This window comes from Leptosomus discolor, chromosome Z, assembly GCF_034619465.1.
Source record: "Leptosomus discolor isolate bLepDis1 chromosome Z, bLepDis1.hap2, whole genome shotgun sequence".
Taxonomy (NCBI): domain Eukaryota; kingdom Metazoa; phylum Chordata; class Aves; order Leptosomiformes; family Leptosomidae; genus Leptosomus; species Leptosomus discolor.
In genome coordinates this window covers 35,831,382-35,846,797 of record NC_141419.1, presented here as the reverse complement: position 1 = coordinate 35,846,797, position 15,416 = coordinate 35,831,382, and the positions used below count along the sequence as shown (strand labels likewise).

Genomic DNA, 15,416 nt, shown 5'->3' with positions numbered 1-15,416 from the left:
ATATTAAAGTTATGGCAAACTTAAAAAAGCTACCTATGTTAATTCTGCCTGATACAATGCTGAAACCTCAGCTAACTGAGAAATTGCATATCATCTGCCTTGCCTTCCCCCTGGAACTTCCGTGAGAGAGATGAGATACTGAGGCCTCAAAACTGATTTACCTCCAAAGACATCTTTACTTCAACATATGCTTCACATTTCCTTCTGACCTCTTCTTGGTACATCACATAGTTGCAGGCAGCACCTCTTGCAAGGCAGCGCAGGCACAGCGCTCTGTGTTGTGCTGGCAGCCTCATTTCACTGCAGCCCAGCAAAGTCTTGCTTACAGCCACAATATGCACCTAAAGACTGTGCTAGGTGAGTGAAATGTCCACCTTTTCATGAGGAAAGCCTATAATCAGGCCTTAAAACAAGGCAGACACAAGCTTCTCGTCTCTTGTCTTCTCAAGGATGCACATACATTGACATTGCAAAGGGGTACTGCACCTTGACTAATACAAAAAATCGTTCCTTTTTCTGCTATGTGAAATCAATAGGAAGGATAATTGAAGGAAGGAGTCACAATTCTGTGAAACCAAATACAGAAGGACCTATATTGGGCAGACACGCAATTGTCCAGCACTCAAGGATCTCTCCAAGAGGACGGATTTGTGCCACACTGACCGAAACTCAAGCAGAGAGCTGTATTTTGTCCTCCTTCACCTCCAGACATAGTCTTCCCCTGGCAACAAACTTTCAAATAAACTTAAAAGACTCACAGCAGTGCTTAGTACACATATACTCACATTCTTATATGTAGAAAATGAATCCATATCAGTCTGCAATGAGTGAGAATTTAGGACACTGAAAAGACCGCATGGTAATAACATCCAAGTGCTGAGTCTGTTGCTGCCATGAATGATGTGGTTTTTGAATGATTTAGATTGGATACCCAGTGCATAGAAGTTGGAAGATATGTTGTGTCTCAGAGAAGATCCTGATTTGCAGCCAGCAGCCAGAATTAAAATAGGCTTTTGACTTTATAGTCTGATTGCACAATGGACTGCAGAATTAAATTCTGCATGCAATTTGGATATGCTGCATTGATTTAGAGTCTAACAGACATTGTTTTGTATAACCTACTTAGATTCTATCCAAAACTAAAAGCTAGTAGCTGAACTCAGTTAACGTGCCAGTTACTCAGGATCCTCCTCACATTGCTAAGCACAATTCAAAAGTAGGTTATAGAGGGGTAAAAGTACCCAATTTGTATCTGAAGTCTAATGTATTTGGGTAAAATATTTTTATGAATGTAAATAATATTGGTGTTTCACTTGTGGTATTCCTAAAAATACTGCATTTTACACTAGTGTTTTCTGAAGTAGGGTGAACATAGGAAATCCCACTAGCTAGATTTATAAATTTCATAGTTTGTGCATCCTATTTAGACCAAGGTGAACAAAAAAAATTGCTATTTGATAATATTGCAGGCACCACCTGGAATAGCACCACCACAGAAAGAAGGAAGAATAATAGCTTTCACAAAGTCAGACTTGAGTGTCTCAGGTAAGAAATGACTTGCTTGTTCTGCCGCTAGTGATTCTATCACTCGCCTTTCTTACAGATGGCAAGTTGTGATGATGAAATAGAATCATAGAATCACAGAACAGTTTGGGTTGGAAGGAGCCTTAAAGATCATCTAGTTCCCACCCCCTGCCATGGCAGGGACACCTCCCACTAGACCAGGTTGCTCAAAGCCCCATCCAACCTGGCTTTGAACACTGCCAGGGAGGGGGCAGCCACAGCTTCTCTGGGCAACCTCTTCCAGCGTCTCACCACCCTCACAGTAAACAGTTTCTTCCTTATGCCCAATCTAAAGCTACCCTCTTTCAATTTAAAACCATTTCCCCTTGTCCTGTCACTACAGACCCTTATAAAAAGTCTCTCTTCATCTTTCTTACAAGCCCCCTTTATATATTGAAATAAATTGCATTCACCTTCTTGTTATATTCTTCTTCATGATGACATCAGAAAACAGACAAGATAGATGGAAACTGAATAGGTACATAGCAAACAAAGGGATAAAACATGTTTGAGTGAGGTTATGTTAAATGTGTTAACAGTGAGGTTGCTGAAAACAGAAAAACTCAAAGATTCAGACGAAACCTGGCACATTCAGATCTATCCTAGATGCAGCACTGGACTACGTATGAACCTGAATATAAAATGGATTTAAATATTTGTGGAAAACTATCTAAAGAAAGGTGGGACAGCGCAAACGCAGATCAGTGCATAAGCAGTCGTGTGAATATAGGTGGGTGTGCAGAATCATGCTCAATATTCAAGGCAAATATAAACGAGCTTATATGAACATGTAGGGGTAAATGAAACCTGAAGACAGCAGAACAGTACACTATATTATAATGACATAGCATATCTGAGCCAGCTAAAATAATTTCCTGTGCTCTTTGACTGAATCTCTTGACCTGCAACTCAAGACACCATACGTTGTACTTGTCAATGTGTTATGTATCATGGCAAGTAACTATATGATACAGTTTCCAAACCTCTGTTCTGTTCTGTAGATTTTCCTTAGTGCTGCTTTAATCCCACCTCCATTTTTTTTGTTTGATTTTTTTGTTTTTTTTTTGTTCTGGATACCTTCAATATTTCATCTGCATCAATGATGGAAACAGCCTTGTGAGGAAAGTATTGCTTTTGCACTATATCGCTAATAATTTCCTGGGCTCTGTCTTACCACCAAATTGAACCTGTGGATGGAGAAAGAACACATTAGGAAATGACTTACCCTCCTTCTTCGGAGTATTTGTGACCAAAAGCAAGGATGTCAGATGCTCGGCCACTGCCATCGCATATCACAACAGGGACAGGAGGAGTGTCTCGCAGGTACTCCAGAACGATGGAGATAACATTGGGACCTCCTTCCACAATAAGGGCCACCACTGGAACCCCTTGACCAATTCCTGGAGTAAGAAAGAAAGAAACAAAAAAACCCCAAACACAAAAGAAAAGGAACAAAGGAACAAAAAAATGCAAAGCCAGCAAAACGAACAAAACGTAACAGGAGACAGGAAAAAAAAATCAGACTGAAATTACAGCATTGTGATTGTACAGTGTTAGAGAAAATCATAGATTTTAAGGACAGAAGTGACCAGTGTAGTCATCTCACTGGTTACACTGCATAAACCAGGTTTCTAGAATCATCTTGTTTTAAATACAATAGTTATGGTTGAAATAGACCATGAATTTTTTAAAACATTGAATCTTGGTTTGAAAGCATAAAGAAGCTACCACAATTCTTCCTAACATGTTCAGAGTCATGACTCTGTAGCTTGTTTGTAATCTAGATTTTACATGGCGTCAGTTACCAATTATTGGGTTTTCCAGTTGCTTTGCTTGATGCTTCAAAAGCCCATCTATGATATTCTTGTTGCTGTATAGATGCATTTTAAGCTTGCAGCTGGATAGCGCTTTAACCTTCTCTTTGATAAACTAAACATATTCTGTTACAAGTCACTGAAATACTTGTTTTCCAATTCCAGTCAGTCTCTGAATTCTCTCAAAATTTTGCAGCATATTCCTTGATTTGCAGACTCCACACTGGGTAGATCGATCCAGAGCCAGTTGAAGTAGTGCTGAACTAGAGGAGAGATGTCTTAATTTTCAACACTTGTGGTGTAATCAGATGGGAGCCCTCTGCAAAAGTTGCAGCATGGACTTTGCCATGGAAGTCTTATGGATTTAGAAAAAGGCAATCTGACACCAGGCTGGTGTTAACATGACTGAAAAAGCTTTTATGGTTGTCACTCCCTGACCAGTTGAGACAAGGGACATTCCAACGCACTCAGGCAGTAGAACTAGCTGAACATTTCCTAGTCGCACTTTTTTATCAACACAAAGACTTCTTTCTTTTAAACAAGCTTTTCCTAAGAAAAATTATGTGCATTCTGCACAAAATTTTGACCTTTCACTTGAAAATAAATGGAAAAAAACCCCCCAACTGTTAATAGTTGGGTTGGGAAAAGTTGCATGAGGCCAGGCAACAAGTTTTAATGTGACTGCCTCAGGTTTTCCATTTAGAGGGAATTCAGTCCACAGAAGCAAAGGTAAGCCTGTGAGACTGGAACATTAAATCTGGTTAGACTCTCTAGAAACAGTCACAAATCAAGCGATCTATGATAGTCACATATATTTTTAAGGATTTGAATTACTGTCAAAAAATGAACTGTTCATTAAAAAAGAAAAAACCCTCAGTTCTTATATACAACAGCAAAACATTGTAAACACCTCCTGAACCACTTCAGAAGCACACACTGTGTTTCCTGGAGAGATTCTCAGCATGCTTTGTCATGCTGTATCTATTGTCAGTTTGTGGCTCTCTTATTATTTTATAACGTAAGTAAAGTGTGTGGAGTTTATTTATTTTAAGAAAACTATAATCAGAGTTATAAAATCCAGGCTAATGAAAGAGAGTAAGAAGGGTAGAATATAACAATGTGATTAACAGCACGATTTGCACCGAGGTCGCTGGTTAATTTTTTTATTAATATTAAAGACTTCCCTGAATTGCTGCTCTACCTAATCATTAAGTTATTTTGGCAGTTAAGTTCTTTACAAAGGTCTTAGTGGAAAAGCAGTTTTGTGTAACAGAGTTACATGAGAAAGGAAAATTAAGAACTCTGCTTAAGAAGAGTGAATTATAAGTCTGATGGCTTAACCTGTCCCACATGTACCTCCATTAACTTTAAGGGATTTAAGCCAAGGATGAATTTTGTTTGGCAAATGTGTATTATTTACTAATATTGATTTTAATAATGCTTAAAATTCTATACCTTAAAAGTGCATTCTAGATATTAGCAATAAACCCACATTTTTTTCCTGAGAATTTTATAAATAATATGATTTTATTCCCATGTGAATACATGCAGTATGATACATCTGGTTGCAGTTGAGCATGCAGCAGAGAACCTCAACTCACAAGTCTGGCCAGGTTTTCCTTTTCTACTAGGTGACAAAAGAAATGTTGTTTATAGTTATGTCTAGTCCAAGAATATTTCTTTTTCTAAGACAAAGAAGATTAACAAAATTAAATTCTTGGCGCTGAGTATTTTTCTTTTTGACAGTTCCCAACATAATCACATGGTGGATGATGAGAGCTCCTCTTCAGTTAAAATTTTAATACAGAATTGCAAGGAGATATTTTATCATTTAATTTCCAGTGGCCTGGCTAATCTAATGTTAACAAGTTTTTTGAACTTTCTATCACTACTTTCTTCTGCTTGTGTAGCTTTTCTTTATACCTCACCACATAGCCAGTACTTGTAGCATTTTTAGTTATGCTGGTAAGTTTTTTTAATATACAAGTTCTTGGTAGCTGAATCAGGATTTCTTTCCACTGTTCTTTTTTCAGTCCTCCTTGCTCAAAAGACTGATCACAGGGTAGATTTAACATGAACCCTAACTAGGAGGCTCACAACTTGCTGAAATCTTACATCAGCATTCCTCTTCAGCAGTGTAGTATTTTCCTCTGGAAACTGCCTGCTATGGCCTATTTTATTTCATTATGGACAAAAAAACCCCAGTGGTGTGCTTAAAAGCCAGATCCTAACATTTACCAAAGGTAGCTTTTTGTAAAGTATTTGCTATACTGCTGTATATGAAGTTAGCAAAGCTGAACGTAGGTGCACATATTTGAAAGTATAATTAACTACTTGGGTAGAGTAGTACTAACTGAGTTTCTTGAGGAACTTACTCTGATCCTATCATTATTATTAATGACTTCAAAACAAGAAGTAGAACTGTTACTGCCATCTACTAATAAGACAATGTAAAGAAGAATTCTCAGTAATGAGTCTAATTGGGTCTGGATGACATTAAGGATTGGGCAATACCAATGGAGGAAGTTCACAATTCAAGATGCAAAGTCAGTTACTTGGTGATCAATAAACTTTACTATAAACTGGGAACTCATTAGGAGGAAATATTAGAAAAGAGAAAGGTGTGATCCAGCTGATCACAGGAGAACTGAGCCTTTGTTGTAGCAAGACCATGAAGAAGGCAGATATGATCCTAGAATACACACAGCAAAGCATTTTCAGTAGCAAATATGGGCACAACAGTGCTGTTGTGCAAGCCACTGACGAAATTCCATGCAAAATACTGTCTGTAGCAATGCTCACCCACGTTTAAAAAGAACGAATTGGAATAAATAGAGGAAAAAGCCAAAAGGAGTATATGGGGAATCAAGACCCCATCATATGAGACAAGATTCCATGAGTTTGGCTCATTTTCCTTAGCAAATTGAAGGGTGAAAGACAATATGCCTGAATATCCCCATGACACACAGCATATTGGCCATTAATAGCTTTAGATGGAGTTCACATGTCTGACTATCAGAGGAGTGAAGTCTTTGCAGCCTTCTAGTAAGACTAAAATACAAAAACTTTCTGAATCATAGAATCATAGAATCACAGAAGCATTTTCGTTGGAAAAGACCTTTAAGATCATCAAGTCCAATCATTATCCTAACACTGCCAAGCCCACCACTAAACCACCTCATTATAAAAAGAGTAACTGCTTACTGCTATTATTTGTACAAAAAGTGTAAGCCTAACATATAGAAATAAAAAAAAGGTAAACTAACTCAGACATATCCATCAGAAAAAAAAAATTGGATTTTTTTTAGAAAAAGAAAGAAATTAGAAAAATTGTTGTTATAGCTAAAGCAAGCAAAAATAAAGCTGCGAGCATTCAAGATACGTTCAGACACTCAATAATCATTATAGATGCAGTCACCTTATCTCAAACTGTATCTCAAACTGTTCCTAAATCAGGTTCCTTCAATCTACTGGGATTTTGTTCAGTCTCAGTGTCTTCTGCTGGATACTGATCAGCTACGTAATTCTAATAATACAAATAATGATTGCTAGTCTATACAGCTGAACTACTTTTGCCCTTTTGGGCCAATGAATCGGCCATCTGAAGACATTTCTAAAATTCCTCTTGCAGTCTTCTTTTCCTTTTTTTAAATTTTTTTTTAAACTGCTATAGTCACAACAGTTGCATGGCATATAATAGTTCTCTGCAAGTGTTCCAGTTATGTTTCACTCTGGTTAATCAGATGGTATTTTTTGTTTTCCCTGATCCTGCAGAAACACAGCCAGCATGAAAACAATCCTCTAATTTGACACTAGTAAATTAAAACTACTTCTCTCCAAATCCACTGTTCAATGACACTTTGTAGCTTTGAGTTTAAAAAACTGAAAGCTCATATGAACTTTAATTTATCACATATGATTAAGTTCCAGGTTGAAATGCCACGCTTTCAATTATTCTGGTAGATTTCTTTGTGAAACAGAAAAGATTTAAAACACAAAGTTGGTTTCTACATTGCATTTTCCTATTGGAAATCCTCCCTGAGTTTCAGCAAATAGAATCTTTTCCTTTTTAATTTTCATTGTTCTCCATAAATAAATTTTGGGTTGGAAAAATATATTGTTTCTTTAGTTCGAAGAGAAAATTAGAAAGTACATTTCTGGAATTAGATATGATTTTTAAAAACCAGTTAATAACACTTTGTTGGTATTTCTTTAGCATACAACCACTTCTGGCTTTCAGGGAAGCTCTCTAGACTACAGTTGTCTGAATCCTAATGTTACGAACTTTTCCACACTTATGATAAGTAATTTCTAAGATGTGATGGTATCCACAGTATGTGAAAAGAAGCCCACAGATATGGGAAAAAAAGGTCATGACTGCTTGAGTATACTAAAATTTGAAAAGCAGAGTAAGTGGGAATTACCACATTCTCAGTTTTCTATGATGTTCTCAATCACATTTAAATTATTTATAACATATTTGTTTCAGAATAAAAGCTTAGCTACCTATACCAAAGAAGTCTGCATCTCAATAGCTCCCAGGCAAAATACAGAGCAAGTATGAATTAAACTTTTACGTGGTTTGATTCCAAAAGTCCTGAATGCATCTTTGCCGCTAAATGTTAGGAATTTGGAAATGAATGCAGAGGGTCCATACAAAAATTTCAGTGGACAGGAAGACATTGACTGACTTTTCCTGATTAGATATTAACACTGCATCTGCTAACAATTTTGCACCTATGAAACTGAGAACCGACCATGCTTTGTCTTACTGTAACACCAGATCAATTTGAAAAATGTTGGCATATGATGCCAATAAGACAGAATCTCTGACTTTCGGAAAAAGTAGCTGATGGACTTCTCTTTAACTGGCAATCAAGATATTTTTCCTTCTAGATCTCTGTATCTCCTTAGAAATGCAGGAGTCAGGAATTCTTTGCAAAAACACTCTTTCAGCTTGTGCATGAACATTATACGATAGTCTGCAAAGAAGGGTCTGGAAATCGGTGATATATCTACAGGGAACCTCTTGTTTTGGTCACTTCATTCAGAAGCACAATGTCAGGCTGGGAAGCAAGATGCTAAATCTGAAGGTAAGACATTCCTTACAAAGCCAAAGACATCATCATTACAAAAAGAGTTTCTCATTTAAGTTGAGATTGTCACAAAGGCGGCGATGCTGAGATAAAACCATGCTGATGAAAAAATAGACAACAATACTGGGGTTGTCATCTCCTAGCACATGTCCAGAAGGTGACAACTTCATGTCAATCATTAAAATGGACAGGCAAGAACTTTTCCCTTCATGACTTTTGTGGAATTTACCATGAAATTGCTTTTGTTTGAGCAAAACTAAGGTTAGCACTCATCTTGCTGGGCTGTCTCCAGCAATGCTGCTGTTTTCACTAAGTGCTCTTAAAGTATACAACCTTAGAAATTGTGTGTTTCACATCTTGTTAACTGGAAAGAGAGTGTAGTAATACACTCCACTGAAATTGCAAATAACCCTTCTCAGTCTAGGACAATGCTTTATTATTGTCATCAGGAAAGACTCTCAATCGCTGGTGTTGTTTTCCAAGCATAGAAAAAGAGCAATTCATTTTCACAGGTCTACGTATTTTTTCTGTTTCTTAGAAGGCAGTAATGACATGCTACTCAGGGGTTTTTTTATAACCTTTGTAGAGAAAGACTAATCCTCTTTTAAGTTCAAGTAAATCAAATACCTGAAAAATTACCATGTTTTGCAGCCATTTGATAGTTACATGGAGGATTTACTTTCCAGTTTACTCAGTTTATTGTTTTTTCGGTGTTTCTAGGATGAGCTTTGGTTTCAGCAAATCTTTTTCCTTTTCCTTTTGGAAGATGGAGAAACCTTCTTGTCTAGCAGTATATTTGTAGACTTGAGAATAGCTGGGAATACTAACTATTGTGTTATCACTGTAAGGTTTATCACTTATGTTTTAAGATCACAAAATCAAAGGTCTTCCAACTTAAGAATGGGCTCAGTATTTTTATTCTGTGTTATTGAAAACAGCTTGTAAGCCAGAGATATTTTTCTCAGATTTTTCAAAGGAAATATTCAACTTGTAGTAAAGAGCAGGTAAGTGTGAAACATTTCACACAAACTTGCATATTATTATTTCTCATTTAGTAAAGTCTCCATCTCACATACAGAAGTCTTTGCATGCTTGCTACAAATGCAAAAAAGACAGGTAGTCTCTCAACTTAATTAACAGAATACAGAAAAAACAGTGGTTTTATTTTCATTTTATATAATGATTCACCCAAAAAAGAAGAAATAATAGCAAAGACCTGAGACTTAAAATCAGTTATCTGAGGCTCATCACCATCTTAATTTCTAAACCAATAACTTATATTTGGAGCATTTCAATAAGCACAGATTTTTGCAAGGTCAACTAGACTGCCAAGTGTTTCACAGTGTCAGCTATTGCGGATATTGTTGGTGCAATATTGTAAATTAGACTGCAATATTGTGTGAAAGATTTATACAGTCAACCTAAAGCTCCATTACTGTGTTATGGCCTTTGTGGCCAGCAACAGAGCCAGTGAGAGACCTTCCAGCAATTGTGTTTCCAGGAACGTATGTATATACTAGAACATTTGTCCAGATGTGCACCAGTGGCAACTTGTAGGCCTTCATGTTGTTACAAAGAAAAATAATCCCATTTTCTTCTTGACCCAGCAGCAGTGCATGAATAAGTTAGAACAATAAACTGCAGGAAATGAATGAATCTGGAAATGGAAGCAAAGAAAAACTGCATAATGTCTGTGCTGCGTGAAAAGAGATTTTAAAAAATCTACCATGCTTTCCAGAAGCCCTACTTTGTTTTCCCAGTTCTTAGAAAAACGTGAATATTTTATACTGTGAGTATATTTATAAATAATCTATAACTGTCTTATAAATTATTACGAATTCTTTTTATGAAGAGCTAAACATAAGTTACCCATTTTTTCATAGACCAACAAGTGAATAAAATGCCTCATTTACTACAAAATGCATTTACTACTCATGTTTTCAAGTGTGCTTATGAGAGTAACTGGGACATATTGGTACATTGCATACTATTTCTAAGTTCACCCCTGAGACCAGCACGAGTAAAACTGAGCAGCTCTAGTCCACTGTCCCTGACAGAAATGTCTCTAATTTTTGCATCTTAACACTGGGTGGTGGTAGGTGCATCTGAGCTGATTTCCTGCTGGCTAGCTTTGCTCCCTCATCAGGTCAGACATGTTGGTGTCGGTTCCCCTATACTCATTTTCTTTTTCTACCTGGAAATTTTGGCTGGAGAATTTGGTAATTATTTGGATTTGTCTGGGATGTTGGGGCCTGTGGCTGTCCCACTGGAGAAGTCACTGCACAGCAGTTGGCACAGAAGTGGTGTACAGCAGGAAAACTGTGTCACACCTCCCACACAAGGTGCAGCTGTAGATCAAGTTCTCCAGAAGCTGGATGCAATGGAAGAACTTAAGGCTTCTGGTGCACATAACAGTAACTGTGGACATACCCAATGAGTCCAAATTGTCCCAAAGTGTGGGGAGAGTAAGACTCCATGAACCTATATACAGTGCATGTGCAATCAGCCTGACATCTGAAAGTCCTTTCTCAACAAGGCACACACTGCTCATCTGTGCAGTGTGGAAACAGGCTTCTCATCCTTCCTAGAAATCCTGTACCTACAACAGCCATGTACAGGGATGTATAAGGCAACAGTGAGCTGGAATGGCTTACCAGTTCTTTATGAAAACAGGTATATTTGCATGATGAAGGAGCTTCTACAGTTCTGCACAGCACCACCCTCCAGGTCCACTGGTTACTAAACTTTCCTGGATCTAGATGTACTGTGGACAGTGGCCTACACAAATTAGCAGGTTTCTCCACTGATCATCACGTCACAGGTTGTCATGAGCCTACCTGAGATAATGAGATAATGGAGTCCTAGCAGTAGAAAGTTTCCATGACAGGCTTTAGATTCGTTTCAGGCCTAACTTGTGTATATCCTGCAAAATGTCTACCATTTGTAGGCAACAGCTACTCTTAGTGGCTGAGAAATAAAGTCATAAAATTGCAGTCCAAAAAACAAATCAACAGATATATACATGCTAATGTGCCTGTAAGTGTTTGCAGCTGCACAGTGCACTCAAAGACATGTATATAGACCATTTTGCACAGGTTGTTTACAGCAACTGCCTCATAGGTTTCCTGCAAGTGAAGCCTTTATACCCTTTCCTGTGCAGAAGTAAAATTAATTTGATAATTTTAAACTTTTCCTGCCATATATAATTTCAATTTTACAAAATCTTCCAGATTTTCCTGCCTTCCTAGTTGACCAGATTTCCAAAAGATATCAAGAAAAATTCTCTCTGACCTTTGCTCTTTTGACTAAATGCCTGTTAATCTAGAACACAGCTTCCTTTGCACATATGACTTCAGGAACTCTGTGCTATCTGTACCTCCGGAGTTAAAAAACCCCTGAGGTCCAGGGTTGTTTCACAAGCCCTGTGCTGGTGCCTCTCTCTTCCCTGACAAATAGCTGCTGTTGCTAGCCAGCAAGTACTTGTGTTGCTCTGTGGCATAACCCAATCCCACTCTCGTCTGCAGCCTCAACTGACCTTTAAGGGCCCAGTCTGTGGTGGACAGCTGCCTTAAGCGTTAGTCAATTGTTACGATAAATGTAAAGGAAAATGGCCAGCATGGTAAACCAAGTAGGAATATGTTATCTTTTACATACTAAAGGTAATCATCCTTTCCCTTACAGAAGTGATATATCTCATATACATTCACACATAACTGTACGATATGATGATCAAAACAAGAAACTTCATAAATATAAGTTTTTAACAGCTTGGCCTTGACGTAAAACTTGGATTCAGAGGTTTGTTTAATCTTAACACAAGTGCACTCTGAACACATTTACTACAACTCTATTACCAATAGGTATTGTGATACTTGCTTTAATTTGGTAAATTCTAACCAATATATCTTGTTTTGGTTTTCTTTGATTGTTACAAATGTTTTGGATGTGTAACAATTGAAACAAAACTACACTGCATTTGAATGACACGTGGATGAATATTTATACATCTGATTCTTCTAACTAGGAATAGAAACACCAAAACTACCCTGCACATGTGGGCCTCTAATCCTAAAGCAAGTGCCAGTGTAACAAATCATTAATTGCATCAAACAGATTATGTGCTTCCCAGGTACAGTTTACTTATTGAACAGATGAGGTTACAGTTCAGGACTTTTTAATGCAAGGATTGTTTATCAGTGGCATTTAGTGAAAAATGGAAGACTGACAAGGTGTTGTGAAGCTCAACAGAAATGTTCATGTGCTTACAAGCTCTGACAGTTTTGAACCACATTTTGATCAAAGCTGATCTTAGTTTTAACCTAAATATGTGAGATGACTATGATTTTTGAGTGGAAATCAACTAATAATAAAATATGAATTATTAACTATTTGAAATAAGGCAAAATAGCATTTCTTTCTGAGTTTTTTGCAGAGTTTGAGGCTTACGGTGTCTTGAAACTCAAGTTAGAACTTAGGAGTTCTAGGAATTTAAAGAAAACTAAAGAAAGTCCTTAGCTCAAGAAATCTGTCTTAAAAGTCCAACTTCCAGGCCTTTGCTATATTTCATGAGGCTAGCAGAGTATGCAGCAGTGTGTTGCATCAGCAAAGGCTGAAAGAAACACACCATGTAAAATCTGTGGCTTTCAGCATTTTGGTCCAAGTATTTGCGTAGCCCTTGGATATTCTAGTGAGAAGTACTTACACAGAATGGATAAACAATTAAATACATCTGGAATTTTAATAAGCAGAAGTCCACCCAGTATGAGAGTAAACGTTTGAGCAAAGTAATTTTTAATTTCTAAACTAATATTTGCCTTACAGTAACAGAGTCAACAGATATTGCTCTTTGGTTTTTAATAAGAGTGTGTCTTACCACGGTGTAAGTGTTGCTTAAATAGATTTAAAATGGTATTTGATTTACAACAGTCATTAAAAAGTTTGCCCATACAATGTGTTTGTTTCACCTCTGGACATCTATGTGGTGCTGCTTATGGTCCCGACTGCCTCAGAAAGGCTAAGTGGTAACACAGACCTTCCTGAAACAATCCAGATCTTTCCTATTAGGTTACACTGAAACAACATTGCAGCTTGATTTTTTTTCAGGCTATTGTTTTCAGCCTTCAGGCCCTTTTGGAAACACTTCCCTGATGCGTATGAAACAATTTTGGCTAAAATATCAATATCAATGGCAAACAGACGGGATCACCTGCATATACAACAGATCTGCTTCCCCAAGGTCTGCAAATCACAGCTGCAGTATGCTTACCACCCAAACAATTACATTATTAACTACTAAGTGAACATGACTGGAAAAAAGGGAATGTAGCTTGCCTTCACAGGATAATGGAGAGGGATGCTGGGTCTTATTACAACATCCCCCAGATGCCACAACCAGCTCAAACTTAATTTCACATAGCTGCACTTCTTAGAGTCAGCTCTCCCTTTTCCTCACCCCTTATCTCCAGTGTCTTCCCCAGAGCAGAACCAGTTACTACTTATTCCAGATATGGCAAAGATGAGACGGATATTTCTTTTAATCCTTTAAGGGACTGCTCAGTAATAACAGCAGAGAAACTCACAGACTTTTTTTTTTTTTTTTAAAAAAAAGGAGCCCAAACTCATTCTACCCTCTTCTGAACAACTTTAACAGTTTTCTGTTTTCATAAATTAAGTGGAACTTCCACTTGTTTGGAGGCTCATTACATGCCCTATTGTCTAGACAGTCAAAGTGACCTGGTAAGCCATTCAACAAATTCTAAGAATATGTGCTGTCTTTCTCAAATTCACAGAACTAAAAGATTGTGTGTGACAGAATGACACAGAACTATTACTAATAAAGGAAAGTTCACAACCATTGGACTTATTTTTGTCTTTCAATTTATTTTTTTACTTTTCTTCTGCCATAGGCTCATTGAATGTCATTTGCTATAACTTCCTTTTTCTTCTTCATGCATCCTAACCATATTTTAAAACTAATATTATAAATTTTATTTTGTTCAGCTTTATTGTTTCCTTTGTAGTTTGCACTCATTCTCCTTGTTCCCTCTGTTATGGTCACTTCCATTCTGCGTCCTCATCTTTTAATTTCCTTTTTGGTATCCCAATCACACTTTCACTTCCTCTCTGTCTCCTTGTGTCTAATCCATAATCCGCTTTTATCTCCTCTATTTTTAATTCTCCTCTTTATTAAGAGTATGATTGCATTTCATTTGTCCCAGTCTGTTCTCTTTTCTGTTCTGCCTCATCTCAGTACTTTCACTCTCATTTTCACTTGTTCAGCACTCCTTCCTCATCTGTCTAAATCTACCCAGTGATGTATGTGCCATCCTACCAGATATGGCATTGACAGACAAAGCTGTCAACCTGACACCTGTACCATATCTTTATTTAATATTGCACTGATCCTAAAAACTTTTCCAAAGGACATCAAGAATGGTAACAAGAAAAACTGATGAAAAATTTGTGATAACTTCTTTTGATTTTCACACCTGTCTTTGCAAAAAGACAAAGTTTAGAGAGTCCTCAGAACAGGCAGGACATGGGAAGAATCTATGTAAGTCTAAACCCTGGGATTTGTGAATCTCACAGGCCAGTAACAATCCACTTAGTTACTTTCTACAAGACGGCAATATATTGTTCGAAGATGGCACTTCAAGTTGAAACACACACACACAAGAACCTTCATGGATTTCAGTCAAAACTTACCCTATCTGTCCTAGCAGGCAACTTTTTATTAGGCCAGTACTACAGGACCTAACTGGTTTGCTCTTCTTGGAGCCTATCAGCTATAGGCAACGGCCTAAGAGACTCAGGAGCAACACAATTTCAGTAATTTTTACATTCCATCTCATCTTCCTCGGTACTTTCGCTGGTTCCCTTTGGATGTGAGCACTACCAAATATTGCAGCCAGCACTTTAGAAAGTTATCACAGTAACACAACCA

General features: G+C 37.4%; 1 protein-coding gene across 8 annotated transcripts in view; it reads right to left on the bottom strand.

The window, feature by feature from the left end:
- TRPM3 (transient receptor potential cation channel subfamily M member 3) overlaps nucleotides 1–15,416 on the bottom strand; it is a 289,638-nt gene that overhangs the window by 91,498 nt on the left and 182,724 nt on the right. For 5 of the 8 annotated variants that reach the window (XM_086479119.1, XM_086479120.1, XM_086479115.1 and 2 more), the window contains exon 7: nucleotides 2,789–2,963. In XM_086479119.1, coding sequence (XP_086335245.1) covers nucleotides 2,789–2,963 — 175 coding nt within the window. Of the gene's footprint in view, nucleotides 1–2,788; nucleotides 2,969–5,849; nucleotides 5,862–10,829; nucleotides 10,870–15,416 lie in introns of all 8 variants that reach the window. The other 3 variants (XM_086479116.1, XM_086479117.1, XM_086479118.1) reach the window with 1 other exon arrangement.